The sequence below is a fragment of the Lepidothrix coronata genome, unplaced genomic scaffold, assembly GCF_001604755.1.
Source record: "Lepidothrix coronata isolate B3197 unplaced genomic scaffold, Lepidothrix_coronata-1.0 Scaffold208, whole genome shotgun sequence".
In the NCBI taxonomy this organism is placed as follows: Eukaryota; Metazoa; Chordata; class Aves; order Passeriformes; family Pipridae; genus Lepidothrix; species Lepidothrix coronata.
In genome coordinates this window covers 63,620-84,518 of record NW_016690388.1, presented here as the reverse complement: position 1 = coordinate 84,518, position 20,899 = coordinate 63,620, and the positions used below count along the sequence as shown (strand labels likewise).

General features: G+C 40.1%; 1 protein-coding gene across 2 annotated transcripts in view; it reads left to right on the top strand.

The window, feature by feature from the left end:
• Window positions 1-20,899, top strand: part of LRP6 (LDL receptor related protein 6) — a 129,294-nt gene that overhangs the window by 80,856 nt on the left and 27,539 nt on the right. For both annotated transcript variants that reach the window (XM_017832856.1, XM_017832857.1), the window contains 5 exons: window positions 10,072-10,288; window positions 11,592-11,881; window positions 15,323-15,549; window positions 18,446-18,630; window positions 20,303-20,629. In XM_017832856.1, the coding sequence (XP_017688345.1) occupies window positions 10,072-10,288; window positions 11,592-11,881; window positions 15,323-15,549; window positions 18,446-18,630; window positions 20,303-20,629 (1,246 nt within the window). The remainder of the gene's footprint in view (window positions 1-10,071; window positions 10,289-11,591; window positions 11,882-15,322; window positions 15,550-18,445; window positions 18,631-20,302; window positions 20,630-20,899) is intronic.

Genomic DNA, 20,899 nt, shown 5'->3' with positions numbered 1-20,899 from the left:
TCATGATTAATATGGAAAGTATTACATCCTGCTGTTTTTCAGCTTAAGTACACAAAAGTCTTCAGAACCCAGCCTTGCTGAACAACAGAAAGCAGATGCTGCTAAGACTTTAGAGCACAAAAATCTTGAACAGAGAGGACCTTTTTGCCTTTGAACTAGGAGCTAATAGTTTGGCATCTAGAAAACATTCTTATTCATATTTCAGTCCTGAAGTTGCAGGACTGCATTTTCCTCCAATGACAACTCCCTCAATTTTACTGCTACCCTAATAAGGAGATTTTGCTTTTTAAGTATTCACCATTTATTTTATGACTGAGAAATTTTGTCTCATAGCACTAGTCTTTGTACTGTGAAATGCTGATGACTTGTAAGCCTGGTTACTCATCCTAGCCCAACCACCCTACCTGAAGCAGAGGTTTGAAAACTGAGAAGCAGAAACCATTGAATTCCTAGCTCTTGATCATCATCATCATCATCATGGCTAGGCTTCGCAAACGAAGATTTGGGAAAGGCTCTATCCACATTTGTTAAAGCGCACTGGTGGCTAATAAGGCCAATACGAGATAGACACGTCCGATTGCAAAAGGCACAGCAGAAGGACTCCTTAGGTGGTATATTCTGCAAGGCATGGTTCTTTCTGCGCTGTCTTTTCTCCTCAAGAGTGATCCTGTGTGCTTTCTGAAAGGAAGCAGCAGTGTTATAGATGATGTGTCTCCAGGCCTCCCGATTTGAGGCCAGAGTAGACCAGTTATGAAGATCAATGTGGCCAAGGCTGAGATATTGTTTCAGGGAGTCCTTGTATCTTCTCTTCGGGGCTCCTCTCTTGCGGCAGCCAGTGGCAAGTTCACCATAAAGCAAGATCTTAGGGAGGCGGTGATCTTTCATCCTGGAGACGTGCCCTGCCCAGCACAGCTGCGTTCTCAACAACATGGCTTCTATACTTGTGACTGCTGCTTGTTCTAGAACAAATGTATTGGTCACATAATCTGACCAGTGGATGTTAAGGATTGTACGGAGGCAGCGTTGATGGAAGCGTTCTAGGAGACGTAGGTGGTGGCAGTAGATGACTCATGATTCAGAACCATATAAAAGAGTGGACAGCGCAATGGCTCTGTAAACACTGATCTTGGTACTTTTCTTCAAGTGTTTATTACGCCATACTCTTATGGAGTTTCCCAAAAGCACTATATGCCTTTGCTAACCTGTTGTCTATCTCTCTGTCGATCTTACCGTCCGAGGAGATGAGGCTGCCTGGGTAATTAAACTGCTGGACTGATTTGAGCTCTGATTGGCCAATGGTGATATGGGGATGATGGGGGACTTCCTGAGGTGCAGGTTGATAGAGAACTTCTCTCTTCTTCAAGCTGACTTCCAGCCCAAAGAGCTCAGCAGCCTCAGCAAAGCAGGATGTTAAACGCTGCAGAGCTGCTTCTGTGTGGGCGACAAGGGTGGTGTCATCAGCATAGAGCAGCTCCCGGACAAGATGATTTAAGGTCTTAGTGTGGGCCTTCAGTCACCTTAGGTTGAAAAGGCTTCCATCAGTATGGTAATGAATGTAGAACTGTCCTGATCCTCGAGGTCTGCCATGGCCCTTTGGAGCATCATGCTGAAAAAGATTGTGAATAGCGTTGGTGCAAGAACACAGCCTTGTTTCGCACCACTGGTTATTAGAAAGGGCTCAGAAAGTGCATTGCCGTATCTGACTTGGCCGTGCTGACCCTCATGAAGTGAGATGATCATTTTAAGGAACTTAGGGGGACAACCTTAACGTTTCAAAATCTGCCACAGACCTTTTCTGCTCACAGTATCAAAAGCCTTGGTGAGATCAACAAAGGTTACATAGAGACCTTTATTCTGTTCCCTACACTTCTCTTGCAGTTGTCTGAGAACAAATACCATGTCTGTGGTACTTCTGTTGGCTCTGAAACTACACTGACTTTCAGGTAGAATTCCTTCTGCTGTAGCGGGTATTAGTCTGTTCAAAAGTATTCTTGCCAGGATTTTGCCAGCAATGGAGAGCAGAGTAATACCACGGTAATTTGAACAGTCTGATGTAACTCCTTTCTTCTTATACAAAGTGATGATGACTGCATCACAAAGGTCTGATGGTAGTTTGCCTAGTTCCCAACAGCACACCACAAACTCGTGAAATTTAGCATGGAGAACAAGGCCCTCATGTTTCCAGATTTCAGGTGGAATTCAATCGACCCCAGCTGCCTTGCCAATTTTCACCTGCTGTATGGCCTTAAGGGTTTCTCCCAAAGTGGGGGCAATATCCAAATCATTCTTTACTGGTTGTTGTGGGATGGATTGAATTGTTGAGTCCTGAACTACACGGCTAGTACTGAAGAGAGTCTGAAAGTGTTCAGACCAATGATTCAGAATGGAGGTTTTATCTGTCAGAAGCGTTTGACCATCTGCACTGAGTAGGGGGCTTTGGACCTGGTATGTAGGCCCGTATGCTATTTTCAAGGCCTCATAGATTTTGTGGTCTTAGCCTGGATATCTTTTCTGGTACTATACATCATCTTGTAATGTGGCAAAGGGTCTGTGAAAAGAGGTGGAAAACCAAGCTTTTGGACATGCAGAGACTGTCAGCATTGAAGTGATTTAGTGAATGGGAGCACTTGAATTAACTTAAATGCTTACTGCCACCAAAGCTGAAAAGTATTTTATAACATTTTCGCCGCTTTGCGCTGGCCGAGTCTCTCATTGGACTGTTCCCTGAACCACTTGGGCTTGCTAAAATGCCAGAAAACCTTGCGCATTTTTTCCTTCTACAAAAAAATCATTTATGATTGCTTATGAAGGAGTCTGGAAAACAACTTAAAAATAAGTTTCTGGGGCAAGGTCCTGAAAAAAAGTATCTTGGGAAAGAAGAAGAGAACAGAGGCTTTCACCCATACACAAGAGCATTAGGAGTTGTTTTAGCAAACTCAGTCTTGTAAAACTATCCCCCAAACCCACTGTGAGGGTTCAGATTGGTCTTGGCTTGTGTTTTTTGCTTTCTGCAAAGCATTGTGTATGGTTGCTCATAGGTCTTAGTTTGCTAAATAATAAGTTGCAAAATGCAGTTACTATTTCCTTTGTTACCCCTTCATAGCAAAGCATTTTTATTCACTTGTTTTACCACTGAATCTTCTCAGAGTAGCTTCTTTTTACCCCCTGAAAATCTCTCTTCTTATCTTGTTCATTCATTTGGCTCATTTTTTTTCTTAGCCTGTTCTTTACAAATGCAAGGGTTTTTTTGTAAAGCATGAGATTGCCTAGGAGATGTCATATGTGATTGTCACAATGGTTCTAAAATCCTTTTCCTGCCTACTTGTCCCCTTACCTGACTTAAGTAATTTCATTAAAAACTGAACCAATTGTTTCTAAAATTAAATTCCATCACTGAGAAAACATTTCTGTTGACATTGATTGATCAGTGAGCTAGGAAAGTTGTCCTGCTGTTAAAGAAATGAGTGTTTAACAGTGTCTGTAGCATGATAGAGTATTTATGAAGTTAATCTCTATTCTGTTCTTACACATTTATCTTCACTGCAGTCCTGTTAGGAATATTATCCATGCTCAGAAAAAATATATTTTGAATTCTTTGGAAAAATTGTTAGAGCTCAAAAGGAAATTGAGGGTGCTGGGGAACTGTTAAATTAGAAATTGTTAATGGCTGATATAAAACAATTAACAGTAGGAAATTGTAGAGTTGGCTGGAGGCATTTGGTTTTTGAAGCAAATAGAAAGGGTTCCAGGGGTTTCCTTCTGCTGATTACTCAGGATTTCACTGCAATGAAGAGGTGACTTCCCATTTAATATCTAAAACATTTCATAACATTTTAGAATTGTGGGAAAATGCTGTTAACAGTAAGTTAATGACAGTGACAGAATAATTTCCTCAAATTGAGTTGGAAGTTTCAATTGCTCACTTAAAGAGAGTATAGTTGATCAAGACACTAAATTTTTAGAGTGGAAGACTAACAAAACTGGAAATTTAGACGTGTTAATCATATGATATTGCTGCATTCGTAACAGTAAAAGCATTCCATTCTGTTTTGTTTATGTTGCTTAAAGAAGCAAGTTGAAAATTTATCATTCTCAAACCCAGTTTGAAAAAATGCTAATATAATGATTAGAAGGCATTCTGGCTGTCTTTTAGAGTTATTTTTAGGAGAAATGCTGCCCTAGTTTTCTTTTTTCTCCTTAACCAAATAAATTTATTTAGTATAGTGTTGGCTTTCACTTTTTTGGTAAAGTAAGATTCATGTATATTTAGATAGACAATGAACAGTCGTATCCCTGATTAGCAGTGCCATGAACTGAGTCATTATTTGTTGCATCAAATAGCATGTGTAAGTATTTACCGTTGGATAATCAGGGCTGAAGGAACTAAGCCTAAACTGTGAGTATTCCTAGATTATTTCAGGTATAATTCAAGCCTTGCTCAGTATCTTTTCCCATTGTATATTGGAATATCAGGCTATTTGTATTGAATTCAGTATTTCACAGCTGTTCGACAGTGATGCTTCTCTGCAATCATCTTAAGCAGAGCAGTGTTTAATGATCAAGCTTGTAAGAAATTCACCTTTTTACCTCTGTTTTTATTTGTATTTATTCCTATGGTGCGTTAGCATGACCCATGTAAAAATTGTGAAGGTGATAATTACGATTTTTTGCTGTTCTTAAACTATGGGAAGAAACCCAACTTGTCATTAGAATGACTTAAGAATTTAAGGTCTGCTCAGGAAGAATTTACCTTTTTTTCTGTGATATTTCCTTCACAGAAGTCTGTGCCAAATGTCTGGAGTTTTGTGCATGCTGTAAAGTAAATTGTAACTGTATATCTAAGAGTATATTTCAACATATACCAAGGAAACAACAAGCTAGTGTGCACTTGTGGAACACATGACATGCAAAGCATTGCCACAGGGTCAGAAAGCTAATTCCTTATCCTTTCAGAAGAAACATAAATGCTACAATTGCATCATTCCTGTGATGCCTGAGGAGATGATTGCCAAATCTAAACGCTGATAGAAATTTTGTAGGGCTGGTGCAGTGATGGCAGCAGTATTTGAGTAGGGTAGTTGAGGTCCTGTATATTAAGTGAGGTCTTCTGACCTCTCTGAGGATCACTAAGCTGGTGCTAGTAAAGATGCTGAAGTTCAGGAACCAATAGCAGCTAAGGTATCTGTTATTTGTCCAAAAATTGGCTGTTGATTTTAAAAATCAGGGCTGAGGTTCAAGTTACTATTAATTTATTGTAAGAGGTTTGTATCTGAAATTAGATGAGTTTGTGGATTTTACTGGAAGAAGTTGTTTGTTTTGGATTTTTGGGGTTTTTTTTGCTGATGTGTGTGTCTGTGAAATAAATGAAGTTCTGGCAACATCTTGTAGTGTTAGCTGGGAACTTCCAGTAATCTTTCATTTTTTTGAAGATAGTGTTACCAGGTGGTGTTTATAAATTTTCATTGTGTGTTGACTTCCTTTGCTCCCATTATTCTGAGAAAGAACTTGATACTTAACCTGCTCCCTTATTATTTATAACTACATCCAAAAGAGGACCCAGGAAACTACAGGCCCATTAGTCTTACTCCAGTCTCTGGAAAGAGTTCTCCTAGAGACTTGCAAGCCAAATGAAGCAGGTAGCCAACATAGATTTCCCAAGGGCAAAAAAAGACAAGTGCAAGGTCCTGCATGTGGTATGACATAAACTAAGAGCCCAAAACAGGCTAGGAACTGTGTGGCTGGGAAGGAACCTTGCTGAAAGGGACCTGCAGGTCCTGGTGGAGTGTACATAAATCCAGCATGCTGCTGCAGCAATGAAGGCAAATCAGATCCTGAGCTGTGTCCACAGGGACTGCTAGCAGAGGTGAGGACATGATCATCCAATGCTTTACTCAATGCTTGTCAGGCCATACCTAGAGACCTGTATCCAGCTCTGGTCCCTACAGTTCAAAAAAGATGCAGAGAGACTGGAGAGGGCCTAAAGGAAGGCCACAATGATGATCATAGGAGAACATGTCCCATGAGTAAAGACAGAAGGGGTTTGGCCTTTTCTCCCTGGAGAAGAGAAGGCTCTGGACATTTTTCCAGTACTCAAGGAGGATGGAGGCTCTCCCAACACATGAAACCACATGGAGAGGACAGGAGCAACTGGTACAAGTTGCACTGAGGGAGATTTCGTCTCAATGTAAGACAGAAATATTTTACTGAAGGATGTGATTGAGTCCCAATCACTGGAAGTTGTCAAGTTATGACTGGACAGGATAATCTCATCTAAGCTCCTTTCCCACAAAAAATTGGAGCACATGATCTTTCAAGGTACCTTCCAACCTGGACTGGTCTATGATTCTGTGGCTCTACATTGAAAATGAAACTCTGCTTATGAGTTCATTTGAAAAGTTTATATGAAAGGTTAATGTGAATGGTTTGCACTCTGTCACGTTGACCTCAGTCGTCCATACTGAAGGCTGTCTGACACCTTGCAGAACGGGGCTCTTATGTTTGATCTAAGTAGCCCAGTAGGGACAGACACTTTATATGATTAGCATCTCCTCAGTGCTGGGCACATAAACTAGTGTACATTTGCTTAGTCTCTGCTGCCATTGGCCTTGGTCCACTGGACATGAGTGGACTGCTTGTCTGCACAGTTTTGCCAGGGTTCTAGCACAACCTCTAACCAGAGCTGAACATGATTTTAATGAATGAGATAGATTAGTGGTGAAACTCTAGACTTAAAACAGTCAAATGACAAGTTTAAACTACCATTTTGATAATCCCGGATTATCAGAAAGGCGAATTTATTGCATTAGCTTATTTATCACAGTGATTACTGGTATTCAGGAGTGAATTGAATGCAGGGTATATGATAGCAAGAAAGACCCTTAGAATATGTCTCTGTGCATGCCAGTCTGTAACTTTAAATTAGAAGTACTGCTTCAAAGTTGTTATTTTATTGTTTCTGCTGATCATTAAGTACAGCATCTTAAAAATGTGACTACATTTTTAGCAGTAATTAATTTACTTTGAATAAGCTGTATTTTCTTGAGGCCATAGGTTTGCATTCATTATTATTCTAGCATAAACAAAACCCTTATTCTACAAGCAGGATATTTGGTATTTTTTCTGAGACCATTTAATTTTTGGGCTTTGTTTTATCTTTTCTTTCATGGAACTATTTGCTCTTTCAGTAAAGGTGGTGTTTATGGTTGCACCACATCTGTTTCCTCTAGTAGCCTACATTCTCAGTGTGGTTTGTAGTATAATGGCCTCAGAATGTGAAACTCACACTACATTGTGGTTAAAAGCAGCATAAACCTCTGGAGTCACTGCCTCATAGCAGCTGAAGATAGGTTCTTGTATTTGGGATTCTAGACAGGTTTCACTGTGATGAGCTGATCCATGTGGAACTGGAGATGGGGGAAGGAATGCATAAAGGAGTATTGGCTGGGACTTGATTATTGTCTGAATTTCAGTATGCGAAAAGATGATGCTGGAATTCTTTGAAATTGGTTAATTAGTGATTGTTTCTTTTTTCTTTGTTTTTGTTATATGTATCATCCCTACATCCCTTGCCACTTTCCTTCTGCCTTACACCAGACTGCTTGATTCTGTAGCCTATGGCTGAAATTCTATTCAAATCACCTAAAATGCAGCCAAAGCGCATGCAGACAATATGGTGCCATGGAAAAAAAATTAAAAATATGTATACATATGAGTGTGTGTATATATATATATGGTGGTACCTGGCTGCTAATGGGCAGATGTTTATATTAAGTAAGATTTCACAGATGTGCTCAGGTAAAATTGCAGTGAGAGCAGGGTGGCAGGTATATGTAGGTACTTTCAGATAGGTGCATGTTTTGTGTAGGTGACATAAAAGTGTCTTTCAAAATAGCCTGTATGAGTCAACCCAAAAATTAATTAAAAGCAGATACTTAATCCTTAATGCCTCCGTTCTCTTTTCCTGACTTTCTTCAGTATAGGGGGAAGCTTACTTAAACAGCTCTTGTTTTAATGTTTGCCAAAGAAAGTTCATCTCACACCCCACACCTCTTTGCCTGTAGTTAAGCCCTTCCTTAATTAGAGGATTTTCTTTCTTTTATAAGTACAAGGCAAAAAATGTAATTTCTAAAGATACTGCTTTGTGATGGTGATGTTTTATTGCTTATTACTATGTGGTTTTAGTTGATTCACTTTACAACATCCTTCCATTCTGTGTATCTTTTTAGTCTGCTTAGCAAGCACTAATTGCCATGTATTAATTAGTTGCAAACAAATGGCTTATCTCTGTAGTCTAAAGGGGAGGGGGAAACAAGTCATCACAGATGAGTCATCTATTTTTGAGATATGTGTGCATTTGTAGAAGCATACACTGCTAGACTGAAGATTTTTGGTAAGCCAATGCCATAAAGTAATTATGAGCTTTTCTTAAGTAGATATGGAGCTTATTCCTACAAACCAGCAAGTATACAGAGCCCCTTTGATTTTTCTGTAGGAAATGTGCACATAAAAATTCAATTCCCATTCAAATATACTGAGAGTAAGTGCCATAATGTCAGGAAGTTTGACAAGGAATAGTTCTAAGGAGAAATTAAATCATTGTGAAGATTATAGCATTTCTTCCACTTTTTTAGAGAATTTATAAATATTTTATTAACGTGTACGTTATACTGTATGCTGGGAAAGGTGTGTTTCAGTTCTGCTTCTCTATTCATTTCCTCTCTTCTCGTATGTGCTTGAGTAGGCAAAAGGTACAAGTTGCTCCAAACTGGCCTTTACACTTCTTGTGAGCTAGGAAATTATTCTGGATGAAAACTATCATCCGTCTACTCTGACTTTCTAAATCAATTGATCCTGAAGGTTGTCATTACACAAGTCTTTGAGTTTAAGCCCTGGGAAGAAAGGGAAGTCATACACACTTGTTTGTGGCTGTCTCAATTCCGCAAGGCAAGTGAGAGAGATTTGAAAACAGTGATTTAGTAAATCATTCTTTTTCTAGTCCTTTACTTAGAAATCCTTGGTCAGTGGGAAGGATGTTTAAATGTTTCAGGGATTAGTACGCTATCTTGAATTTTGTGAATCATATTGTTTTGGGAAGTTTTTATATTAAGGTTGGTTGGGGGGGTTTTTTCTGGTTTTGGAAGGGCGGTATACATGCTGTAAGCTCAAGCTATAAATTTGAAACAAGCAGGAATATTTCAGAAGATTTTTTCTGAAAAATTGCCATGCTGAATAATTTTTAAGCTTTTCTTAAAACACAGGACTCTTCATTCATGTCAGTATGGTACTTTTTGTAATAATATTTGGCATTCATAAGGTACTTGATCACTTGAAGATGCATACATATGTTTAATTAATCCTTTCAGTACCTCTTTGAGGAAGTTAGGTATTACTCCTTTTTAGCAGTAGAGAAAAATGACACAGTAAATTCAAGTGTCTTGATCAAAGGCATGCAATTATTTACAGACTATTACTGTTCCTTGTAGTAAAAAATTAATGTACTTAATTTTGAAGAATGTAAGACTGGGAATATAAATATACTCTGTAGATTGTCTTGACTGACTCCCAGTATTTATGTGGGGCTTTCTCTTATTGCTCTCTATAACCTGGGCAAAGCTCACTTGGGAGGGACTGTGGAATACAAGAAGCTGACCCAGAATTCCTTAACCCTTGTAAGTTTATCTTCATTCCTGTAAAACACAGTGTCTCCCATTTAAAACTAAACCAAAACTCATGTCAGAAATAAAAAAGAGGCGTAACAAGTGTAAATACTACTACATAATAATAGTTCCTAAAGCAAATGTAAGGAGTGTTGTGTCATAATTTCATATTATGATCTGCTTATAAGACTAGCCTTATAAATAAGGGATCCTCCGTGGCTTTTAGAGTAAGTGCCCCTTAATATAGTCTCTTTTTTTTTATTATGATGCTGTATAACATTGATAGCATTATAATGGATAGGAAATTATTTCTTCATTTGAAATCTAAGTGTGGAGCAGCTAGTTTATTAATCTGACAAATAGCAGCAGATTTATTCTATATACCTAATAAATTTGTGTTTGTATATGTGCATAGGTCATGAATACTGATGGAACTGGTAGAAGAGTTCTGGTGGAGGACAAACTGCCTCATATATTTGGATTCACGTTGTTGGGAGACTACATTTATTGGACAGATTGGCAAAGACGCAGCATCGAACGCGTGCATAAGCGCACAGCAGAGAGAGAGATCATCATAGATCAGCTGCCTGATCTAATGGGCCTAAAAGCTACAAATGTTCGCCAGATAATTGGTGAGTAAAAATTCTAATGAGGCAAGTGAAAATGAAATAGAAAATTTCAGCAGTGCTATTCTGCAGATTTTTAGAAATGGACAGAATGCAGTTCTATTGCATGATAACTGCCGGCAGCAGTTTGATGGGATGGGTTAGGTCTTGCGTGAGGTGCTTCAGTTCTCAAACGTGGAAGAATATCAAGTTGGAAAACAACCAGGCACACCCCAAACCAGGTAATTTTCTGCTTCTTAGGGAATCAGAACAGCTTGTAAGTCCGAACAGCCCTGGATCCAGAAGAAGAAAAGAAGGATCATGGAAAATGAATCTTCTTTTTGTAACAGCTAGCTATTTATGAACCTGCAGCTGTAGCAGCTTTTCATCTTGCAATCTGAGCATGTGCTCCCAGTGTGCAAAAGCTAAGACTGAGCTGGTTTGAGTCTGTTCAGTACTTTTCACATTAATACTAGAAAATCATCTTTAAAAATAATTAGAAGTACTTCCTGTCCTGTAGTGTATGTGGTGTAAAAAAAGGAGGATCTAGCTTTAAACTGGCTGTCATAGGCTATCCAAACACTGGTAGCAGTATTACTGTAGCATCACAGAACTCATCACCGTACCTGAATATTCTGCTGTGTGGGTAAGGCTTGCAGCTTCTTGCTGCCTTGTGTGGATTGTACTGCAGGAAAGTAGTCAAATGTAGTTGAGCTATATCTTTACATGGCTGCTGCCACATTATCAAGGTGCCCCAAGGTATATGTGCTTTAATTGCAGCCCTCTTTCCAACTGTTTGGCTAATGGAACTTGTGAGTGCCAAGCATCTCTTAGTAGGTGCATTTGCAGCACGTGCAGATACACAAGTGAGTATTGCAAAGAGCTGCTTCACTTGCATCCTAGAGAGAAGAGACCATTGAATGGATGTGACAATAGATGGGCAAATTTTTCACCTCTAGGAATGCACCTGGGTTGTAGGAATGTAACTGGACCAGTGTACTGTAAAAAGCAGCAGAACATACACTTGCTTACATGCTTCAGTGCTTGTGCTGTGAACTGGAATTCTCAGTAGCTGTAGAACCTTTTCCATAATGCTGGGTTTGTTTCATGGGGTAAGGAAAACAAGCCCTGGCTTTCTAGCCAAGTAGAGTAACGTCTGTCTGAAGGATTACAGGAAATGAACAAAAATTAATTTATTCAGAGAATATAAGGAGAAAAACGATATGTTTACTTAAAGACTCATAGTGTTGTTGATGCATGTGAGGACTAGCTTCACCTTTCACCTGAAGTCGGTTTGCAATGGTTGCTTTTGCTTTTACTGCATGCTTAGGTACAAACCCATGTGCGGAAGATAACGGCGGCTGCAGCCACCTGTGTCTGTACAGACCACAAGGCCTTCGCTGTGCCTGCCCCATCGGCTTGGAGCTCATCAATGACATGAGGACCTGCATCGTCCCAGAAGCTTTCCTGCTGTTTTCTCGGAGAGCAGATATCAGACGAATCTCTCTAGAAACCAACAACAACAACGTTGCTATCCCGCTCACTGGAGTCAAGGAAGCTTCCGCTCTGGATTTTGATGTGACAGACAATCGCATTTACTGGACTGACATTTCACTGAAGGTAGATATTTATTCCATATTGGCTATTCAGCTATTAAAAACTTCTTAAGATACTTTAGAATGGATTGATAAATGCAATTCACAAAATTCAAGGGATATGTAAAAGAGCATTTTCTAACTAAGAATGGCGTACATTTTTGTTACACTACATTCTCTCCTAGAATTTGTTTGTATTGGGTTTGCATGGTAAGGTTTTGGTAGTGAGGGGGCTACAGGGTTGGCTTCTGTGAAAAGCTGCCAGAAGTTTCCCCATGTCCAACAGTGCCAATGCCAGCCAGCTCCAGGACACACCTGCCCCTAGCCAAGGCTGAACCCTTTCAGCAACGGTGACAGAGCCTCTGGGGTAAAGTATTTAAGGGAAAAAAGTTGCCACAACCACCACAACTGCAGCTGGAAAGAGCAGTGAGAATATGAAAGAGAAACAGCTGTGCAGACACCAAGGTAAGTGAGGAAAGAGAGTGAGGAGGTGCTTCAGGCACCAGAGCAGAGATTCCCCCTGCAGCCCATGGTGCAGCCTGCAGTGAGGCAGCTGTGTCCCTGCAGCCCATGGAGGTCCATGAGGATGCAGAGATCCACCTGCAGCACGTGGAGGACCCAATGCCAGAACAGATGGATGCCTGAAGGAGGCTGTGACCCCGTGGGAAACCCATGCTGGAGCAGACTCCTGGCAGAGACCTGCAGACCTTAGAGAGGAGCCCAGACTGGAGCAGTTTTGCTGGCAGGACTTGTGAGCCTGGGCTGGGGGACCCAGGTTGGAGTAGCCTGTTCTAGAAAGACCTTTGGAAGGGACCCATGCTGGAGCACTTTATGAAGAACTGCCATCTGAGGGAAGGACTCATACTGGGAGGGTCCCCCACACCAGAGCAGGGGGAGTCCTCCCCATGAGGAGGAAGGAGCAGCAGAGGCAATGTGTGATGAACTGACCACAACCCTGTGAGACACTGGATTATTGTATTGTGTTGGACCAACTCAAGGAGGGAAGTGGGGGGGGGCAAGGCAGTTTCATGGAGGTGAGGTAATGCCCATTTCCCAGTCCCTGTGAGTCTCACCAGGCAACGCCAGAATAGCTGTCAGTCAAAGGCAGCCCAGGAGCACAGCCTGTACCACACCCTGGAACCCCTAACCCTGCCTTAGATTGGCTGGCACGGTGGGAGCACCACCCCTCCCCCTTCCCCAGAGTGGCCAATGGGCCAGAAGTCCTGCCTGGGAGGCCACAGAAGGCCAGAGCAAATAAAGACAACAGCATGTGGTCTCCATCTTTGCTCAAGCCCTACCAGCTGGCCACGTGAAAGCTGAAGTCTCACAGGACTCTGGTGGTAGCTATATAATTTTCTTTTTCTCTCTCTTTCTTTAATCTTTCTTCTAATCTCCTTTCTTATTATTTTGGATAGCTGGATACTGAATGGGTTGGGTTTTGCTAAGTTGTATGTGTTAGCATGTGCTAACTCAGTGCTTTGTTGAATGCTTTATTTTGGTTGTATGCCACCCTTTAAAGTTTGCCAAGATCTCTTATTTTTCCTAAAGTTTACCAGTAAAAGTACCCCTTGAGAAAATGTGTGAAGCTTTTTCTCTTTTGTGCTCTCTCTTAACGTGTTAAAAGAACTGAAGGCTCTTCTAATAATCCAGAGAGCACATATTGATGGAGCCTTGTATATTTTTAAACTAAAACTCGCTTGCTGAGCTCGTAGCTCAAAACTTGGGGTCTTACAAACGCCCATTCCCCATCCTCCCATGCCACTGTGGGCAAGGAGGTAGAGAAATTGGGAGTGAGATAGAGCCTGGGAAGAAGGGAGGGGTGAGGGAAGGTGTTTTAAGATTTGGTTTTATTTCTCATTATTCTGCTCTGATCTGACTGGTAATAAATTTATTTTTTCAAAGTTGAGTCTGTTTTTCCCATGACAGTAACTGGTGAGTGATCTCTTCCTGTCCTTATCTCAACCCCCGAGCCTTTCATTATATTTTCTCTTAGGTACTTGACATCCAGTCAGGATCAACACACAATGTCATTTAAATCTACTATATACATTTTCACATAAAGAATGAGTTTGCAAACATTTATTTTTTGTAGAAAGCTGAGAAGAATGCCATATGGCAGGAGGTTTCAGCAGTCAGAGTTGTTTTACTGAATACATCTAACAGGGGGGGAAGCCTTGTCTTGGCTCAGAAAGTGAAAATGGGTCTTGCCTATTTATTAACTTTCAGATACTGCAACCAGGTCATATTATGAGTCACAGATTTTATGAAACAGGTCTAGACTGACAAATCAGAAAAGGTGGAGGGTAGGTGTTTAAATGTTGAGTGATGAAATCTGTGTATCATCTGTTTTTTCTGGTACCAGTGAGGCTAGTGATTCCTTTTTGTTTTTCATGGGTTGTAGAATTAGTCAGAATTGTGAGCACTAAAATTTAGTTTTTAATGACTTTTTCTGTAATTGAGTTGAGCTCTGTGCCAACAATAAGTTATGGACTTCTGCAAGTAAAGAATCATCAAAGTTAAAAACGCAGAGTTTAAGTGACTTTGCAGGAGGTGACTTGGCTGAACTCTTAGGCATTGGTACTCATTTGAACTGTGTAAGCGATACAGATGAAGACTGAGATATAAACTTCCCTATTGTGTAATATCACAAACTGGTATAATTATCAGGTAGTGTTCAAACTGGGAAGTAAACAAAAAAAATCAGTGTTTTTTTTAACTTCTGGTGAGTAGTGAGTGAGGAGTGTATGCAGATAGGAATATTAAGGACATAGAAAGGTGGCCCATGTTTGCCAAAAGAATTTTATGCCTTCCTAACATTAGTCCTTTACTTACAGGCTTACCAGGAACTGCCTAGACTCTAATATATTATTAAAATATAATTTTGGCTGTATCTGCTATCACAGCCTGATCCTGATGGCAAAGAGTTAAAAAAAAATCTTTGGAATAAAAATCCAAGAAGCAATTCTGCTTAGTGAAATTAAATTTAGCCATCAGTACTGAAGCACTTACTCTACTGTGCTCATTGGGAGTTTGTTTTTTTTCTTGTGTTTGCTGTTCTGTCCTAAACTTTTTCATTAGGCTGCTTTAAATAGTGTCCCATGCTATAACATTAATGTTTTTCTATAGTCCTGGGAGAGCCAAAATATTTCCCTCTCAAGGTTGACACTGTGTTATTAAGATCACTTTGACATGTAGACTGCTTAATTCAACCAGACTAGTTATCCCATTTATTTCCCCTGTGAAATGCCATTCTAATTGACACAGAATACATTCGTAGAGCACAGTAAATCATTGCTTCTGAATAGCAGCATTGTTTGCTTTGCAAATAAGGAGCGTGTTGGAAGATCCTCTTTCCTATGAGATGTCTAAAATCTGAAAGTGTTTAAAATGCAACAAAGAAAACAGCCAGCCCAATGACAGACTGGTAAAATCTCTAATTTGCCTGTGTATCTTTGTATCCCTGCAGACCATCAGCAGAGCGTTTATGAATGGCAGCGCACTGGAACACGTTGTGGAGTTTGGCTTGGATTACCCTGAAGGCATGGCTGTGGACTGGCTGGGGAAGAACCTGTACTGGGCTGATACTGGAACAAATCGTATAGAAGTGTCAAAGCTGGATGGGCAACATCGCCAGGTGCTGGTGTGGAAAGATCTAGACAGTCCCCGGGCATTGGCATTGGACCCTGCTGAGGGGTAACTTGCTGATTTAATTTTATGTTTATGAACAGTGAAAAACACAATTGTAATGCTTACTCTAGGGCATGTTAGTTAGGCACTGTGTGTAAACCCTGAGAGAACTGAGCTGGGGAATACAACCTGGTAATTTAGAGGAATGTGCTCCTTATGTCCTGAATAATCAATAAGAATATTAAAAAAACCCAAACAAACAAAAAAATCAGAGCAGCTCATTAAAAAGGGATTTATATTTAGGTTTACATTAACCACAGAATCAAAGTACTTTTAGGTTTATGGAATTCATTAATTCAAATACAATACTATAGTATTGAAATGAATATATTTATCATTTTAAAAATTAGGATTTTTTTCATCACAAGTTAGAGTCCATAAAGGTATTAAATGATTTAATTTGAGAGTAGAGAAGGGCAGGTTATAGTCTGAGAATAAGGAAGGTGTTTGTTTCTTCAGATAAGGGAACCTTTTTAGTTGGTATGGACAAGGGAAGCAGTGATAGAGGAGGAGAGGAAACAATTATATCCACCTATCCCCAAAATTAAAGACTTCCTGAGAAGAAACTTCTTAGTTGGATTCAAGTGTATTACAAAAACCAAAAGTAGGGCAATAAGCAGAGAGAGGGAGGAAGGAGTGGGGCAAGACGAGGTAAACTATTCAGCTTCTAAAATAGCTCTTCTACCATGAAATGCTCATTTGACATTAAATAATTACTGCAAAAGCTTTTTGAGGTTATACCAATATTGTATTACTCTTTATTTTGCAAAAGAAGGAACTTCCTTTACAAAGGTTATGAGATTATCACAGTTTCCAGCGACAATGCAAGAGCTGCAGCAATGCAGAGAACTCGGAACACGTTCCTCCTGCTTTATTTCAGCAAGGTGGTGGCAATGGTCACAGTGCTTCCCTGACAGAGTTCTGCTCTGCTGCTACTGAGACTCAGAGATTGGATTCAGCCCTGACTTGCCAGGGGTTGCCTGGACTAGTACATCAAAGGGAATTCAAGACCAGATTGTTAGATACAGTTACTCATTTGTAACAAAAGGTTGCTATGGATGATTCTAGTTGTACACTGGAAATAGGTTTTTCCCAAGGATTATTATGATTCAATGCTTTGTCTCTTTACTACAGATCAGAAAAAAATTACTTGAGTAGGAAAGCCTGTTTTCTCTTTTTCCTTATAGCAATAGTATAGTTGTATACTTATATATATATATATGTACTTATATAAGTATACTTATAGTGTAGTTGTACTTTATATAGAAGTTTTCATGGCATTGCTACTATGGGGGCAATTTTAACACTTAGCTCCATGCTATGTACAACTTGCAAAATTTATACACAAAATACTTGCAAAAGTTTTAAGAAAAAATTTCCAAGTATTCCTAGTGTCCAAAGAATAACTTCCCCTTGATCATCAGTTTTTGAAGCAACTTTTCTCATTGTGGAGTTGGTTGGAATTGAAAGACTTCACAGGTGTTTGTTACTAGAGATATTAAAGCAGAAAGGTGTAAACATTGCATGTGAGCTGCATTCCACTTTTGGAAGTGACTAACTAGTCATCAAATATACAGCTTACTCTACTGTACAGTGTCTAAAGAAAATGTAAATATGTACAAGTCTATCCTGCCAAATGAGGCATAAACTGGCATGTGAGTATGTAATAGTCTGTACTTTTGCTCTGGTATAAATGCCATACAATTTTGTGTTATTCTGCTCTTGGCTGATATGTAACACACTTGTTACATGGCTGATTGATTTAGTTGTGTGGAGATGAGCAGTGTGTGCTGGTTTAAAGGTAAACCAGCAGGGGAAATGAACTCAAAAGAAAGATTATAAGTCAGAATAACAATTTAATAAAATAATACAATAAGTACGATTATACAGACAAACAATTGGTTTTAACCCACAAAACCCAAATATATAACCCAGCACCCTGGGACATGAACAGAGTGGTGCTCTTTGGGCCCCCTGAGTCCAAAGGAAAAGGAGAGGGGAAAACCTGTTGGTGAGAGTGCTGTTGCAGTCTGGTCAAGAGTGGTGATTGCAGTCCAGTTGAGAGTGATGGTTGCAGTCTGGTTGAAAAGTGGTGGTTGCAGTCCAGTCAAGAGCGGTGAGCTGCAGTCTGGTTGAGAGCGGTGATCTGCAGTCTTCCTCTGGATCCCACGAGTGGTTCCAAAAGTTCCAAGACTCCAAGATTATATATCCTCCAGTTCAGGCAGGAATGCTCAGTACCTCCCTCAGGGTGGGGGGTTCCTTAATGGGTGTGAGGACAAGAGCAACTCCTATCTCACAGGCCTCTTAGCACCTAGTTTATAGCCTGAGGAATCAGGCTCTATGTGCAGATAGTGTAAATGGTTCATTGATAACAGTTTCTGGGAAATGGCATGGAAGGCTATAGAATACACAGTTTTGGGTTACACCCATCCAGTGATGAACTGGTCTCAGCTGTCCTAACTAGGACACAGTGGCATCTATTAACAAAAGGACCCTGGATACCTACCTTTTTGCATTCCTTTGATAGACAACTGACTAGAAACAGAAGATAAGTGCCATGGAAAAATATCCTGCTAAATAACTGGGTATAAATGAGGGTGCCGAACTGCCACCTTTTTGCCTCCTAAATGGGGTACATGGATTAGTTACTACTGAAGTATTGTCATACAGTCCAGCTCCAAGCAGAAAAAATACTATTAGAAGCATTTTGAGGAAACTTGACTCACTTCCTTGCTTGTATTTTGAAAAAAAATCCCATTTCGCATAATGGGGCTTAATAAATGCTCAAATTTACAGCTGTTGTTTTTCTCTTGGTCTTTCTGAGGGTTTTTTGTTTTGTTTTTCCTCTCGAGTTCTCTTGGATTGGATGTGATTACTTTCTTCCTTTTGTTCTTTTAATCAGGTTTATGTACTGGACCGAATGGGGTGGTAAGCCAAAGATTGACAGAGCTGCTATGGATGGCAGCGAGCGGACTACCCTGGTACCGAATGTGGGACGTGCCAACGGCCTGACTATTGATTATGCCAAAAGGCGCCTGTACTGGACTGACCTCGATACCAACCTGATAGAATCCTCCAACATGCTGGGTGAGCCTCAGAGCCTCGCGCAGCACCACAAGGATGCAGCTGCTTTTTCTGTGTTCCTTGTGGCAAATTGTTGCTTAAATAATGCAAAGATACGCATCGCGAGGCAAAAATAAAATTTTCCAAACTCACAAGGTGTTAACATTTGCTTCTATAATCCATGTTCATGTAACACAAGATCTAGCAATTTTCTTGTAGATGATAGAGTTTCTCAGAATGTTAAAATTATACAAGGCGTACATATTTCCAGTTATATGTAGGACAAAGCTGTCAGCTTTCAGTGTTTTGGAGGGTCTTGTTTTGCTACTCTGAAGAGCACTGACAAATACATAACAAAGGCACAGAGAAAGCCAAGATAACAACAACTTATTCAGTATTTTTCACAATGTAATTTAATACAGTTTGGTTTTAAATCTTTGTTAGTATCCCCAGGCATTTTTCCCGCCATTATTTTTCATGCTAAGGGCCTTTTCCTGGCTAGTACTTGTCAGCAGGGGAGTTCTCTTGTACTGGGGTGTTTTGTGATGATTTTTGTAAACTGGTCATTGCAGCTAAATGGAGGTGGAATATTTTATTCTTTCACCGTCTCAGGGTACTGTATTGAGGACCCAAGTCCTCTCAGATTTGCACAGTATCTTTTTTTAATTTCTTGGCACTCATAGGAGTGGGCTGCCTTGCTGTGTGCCAAACTATTCAGATTAGCATTAACACTAACCAATATTTAAGGCTAAAGGAGTTTAAACAGTATGCTTGCAGTAGTGGAACAGAGGTAGAAAAAAATCAAAACAGGAAAATGCAATATGGGAATTATATGTAATATGAAAGCTATTCTTCAGCTTCTTCCTTATTTTGGTGTGCTGTGGAGGCTGGCTCTGTGTTCCCTTGCGTAACGTGGAACGGGACATGGCGTTTGAATTTCTTTTCCCTTGTGCCTGTGGCTAGTGATGGCAGAGTGTGGGGCCGTGCATACTTGACTTCTCTGTGCAAAGAGAGTTCTTGCTTCATAATCTCCCTTTCATTTTGTGTGACTAGACAGCAGGAGGTGCTGTGGCAATGAAGCGATTGATATAACATGGTAGAAATAATTCCCCCCCACCATATCCTGCACCTTATGGTCTCTTAACATTTCTACAGTGTACACAATTAACTGTTTCCTGTCTTGGCTTTCTGATTGCTCATTCCTGTTGTGACATTGCAGACACAGGTTAGTTTAACCTTGTGCATTTAATTTTTTTTATAATGCAATGTAGAATTTCATTAAGCTCATAACAGTTTTAATTTTGTAAGCAGTGGGCAGAGACCTAAATGTGGTACAAGAGATGCTGAACTGAGAATACAGTGTCAGGTTCCTGCATCAAATTGAGAAGGACCCTGTCTGTTTTGAGGAGGAGGGAAAGAACAGAATCTTTCTAAGAACCCTGATAATTTTCAAAATTGAGACTTTGTTCTTCAGCAAAATACATTCTTTTCTGTAAATGGCAAGCAGCATTTCTGTGATAGGCTCTGAGATTTCATTTGAATATTGTGCATTACTTTATAATTTACTCTTTTAATGATGAAATAGTAACTTTATAGTAATCATGTGTTGACCTTTCTGTACAGGGGACATGTTCAGCAGCATATTGTTTGTCTGCATATAATTCTACTTTTTGTCTCTGTTCCTTTTCGGAAACAGGCCTTGACCGTGAGATTATAGCTGATGACTTGCCTCACCCGTTCGGCTTGACTCAGTATCAGGATTACATTTACTGGACAGACTGGAGCCGGCGCAGCATTGAACGAGCCAACAAGACCAGTGGCCAGAACCGAACGATCATCCAAGGGCATTTGGATTACGTTATGGACATCTTGGTCTTCCATTCATCCAGGCAGGCAGGCTGGAACGAGTGTGCCTCAAGCAACGGTCACTGCTCTCACCTGTGCTTAGCAGTGCCTGTTGGTGGATTTGTCTGTGGCTGCCCAGCTCACTATTCCTTGAACTCTGACAACCGGACCTGTAGTGGTAAGCCATAATGAATGAAAATGAAAATGCAGAAGCACATGTGTTTAGTAACAGATTGCATTACACTTGGAGGAAAGAGTAGTTTTACAATTTTATAATACTAAAATCCTACTGACTTTTAAGAGAACAGAGAATATTGAAAGAAATAAAAAAATAGTCTTGCAATATACCAGTATCACAAATAAGAGGAATGGCTGTTAGTGAACCTTTTCAATGGCTCAGCTACATCTATTTAAACAGGAAGGCTAAAAATGCTTTTGGTTTTGTATG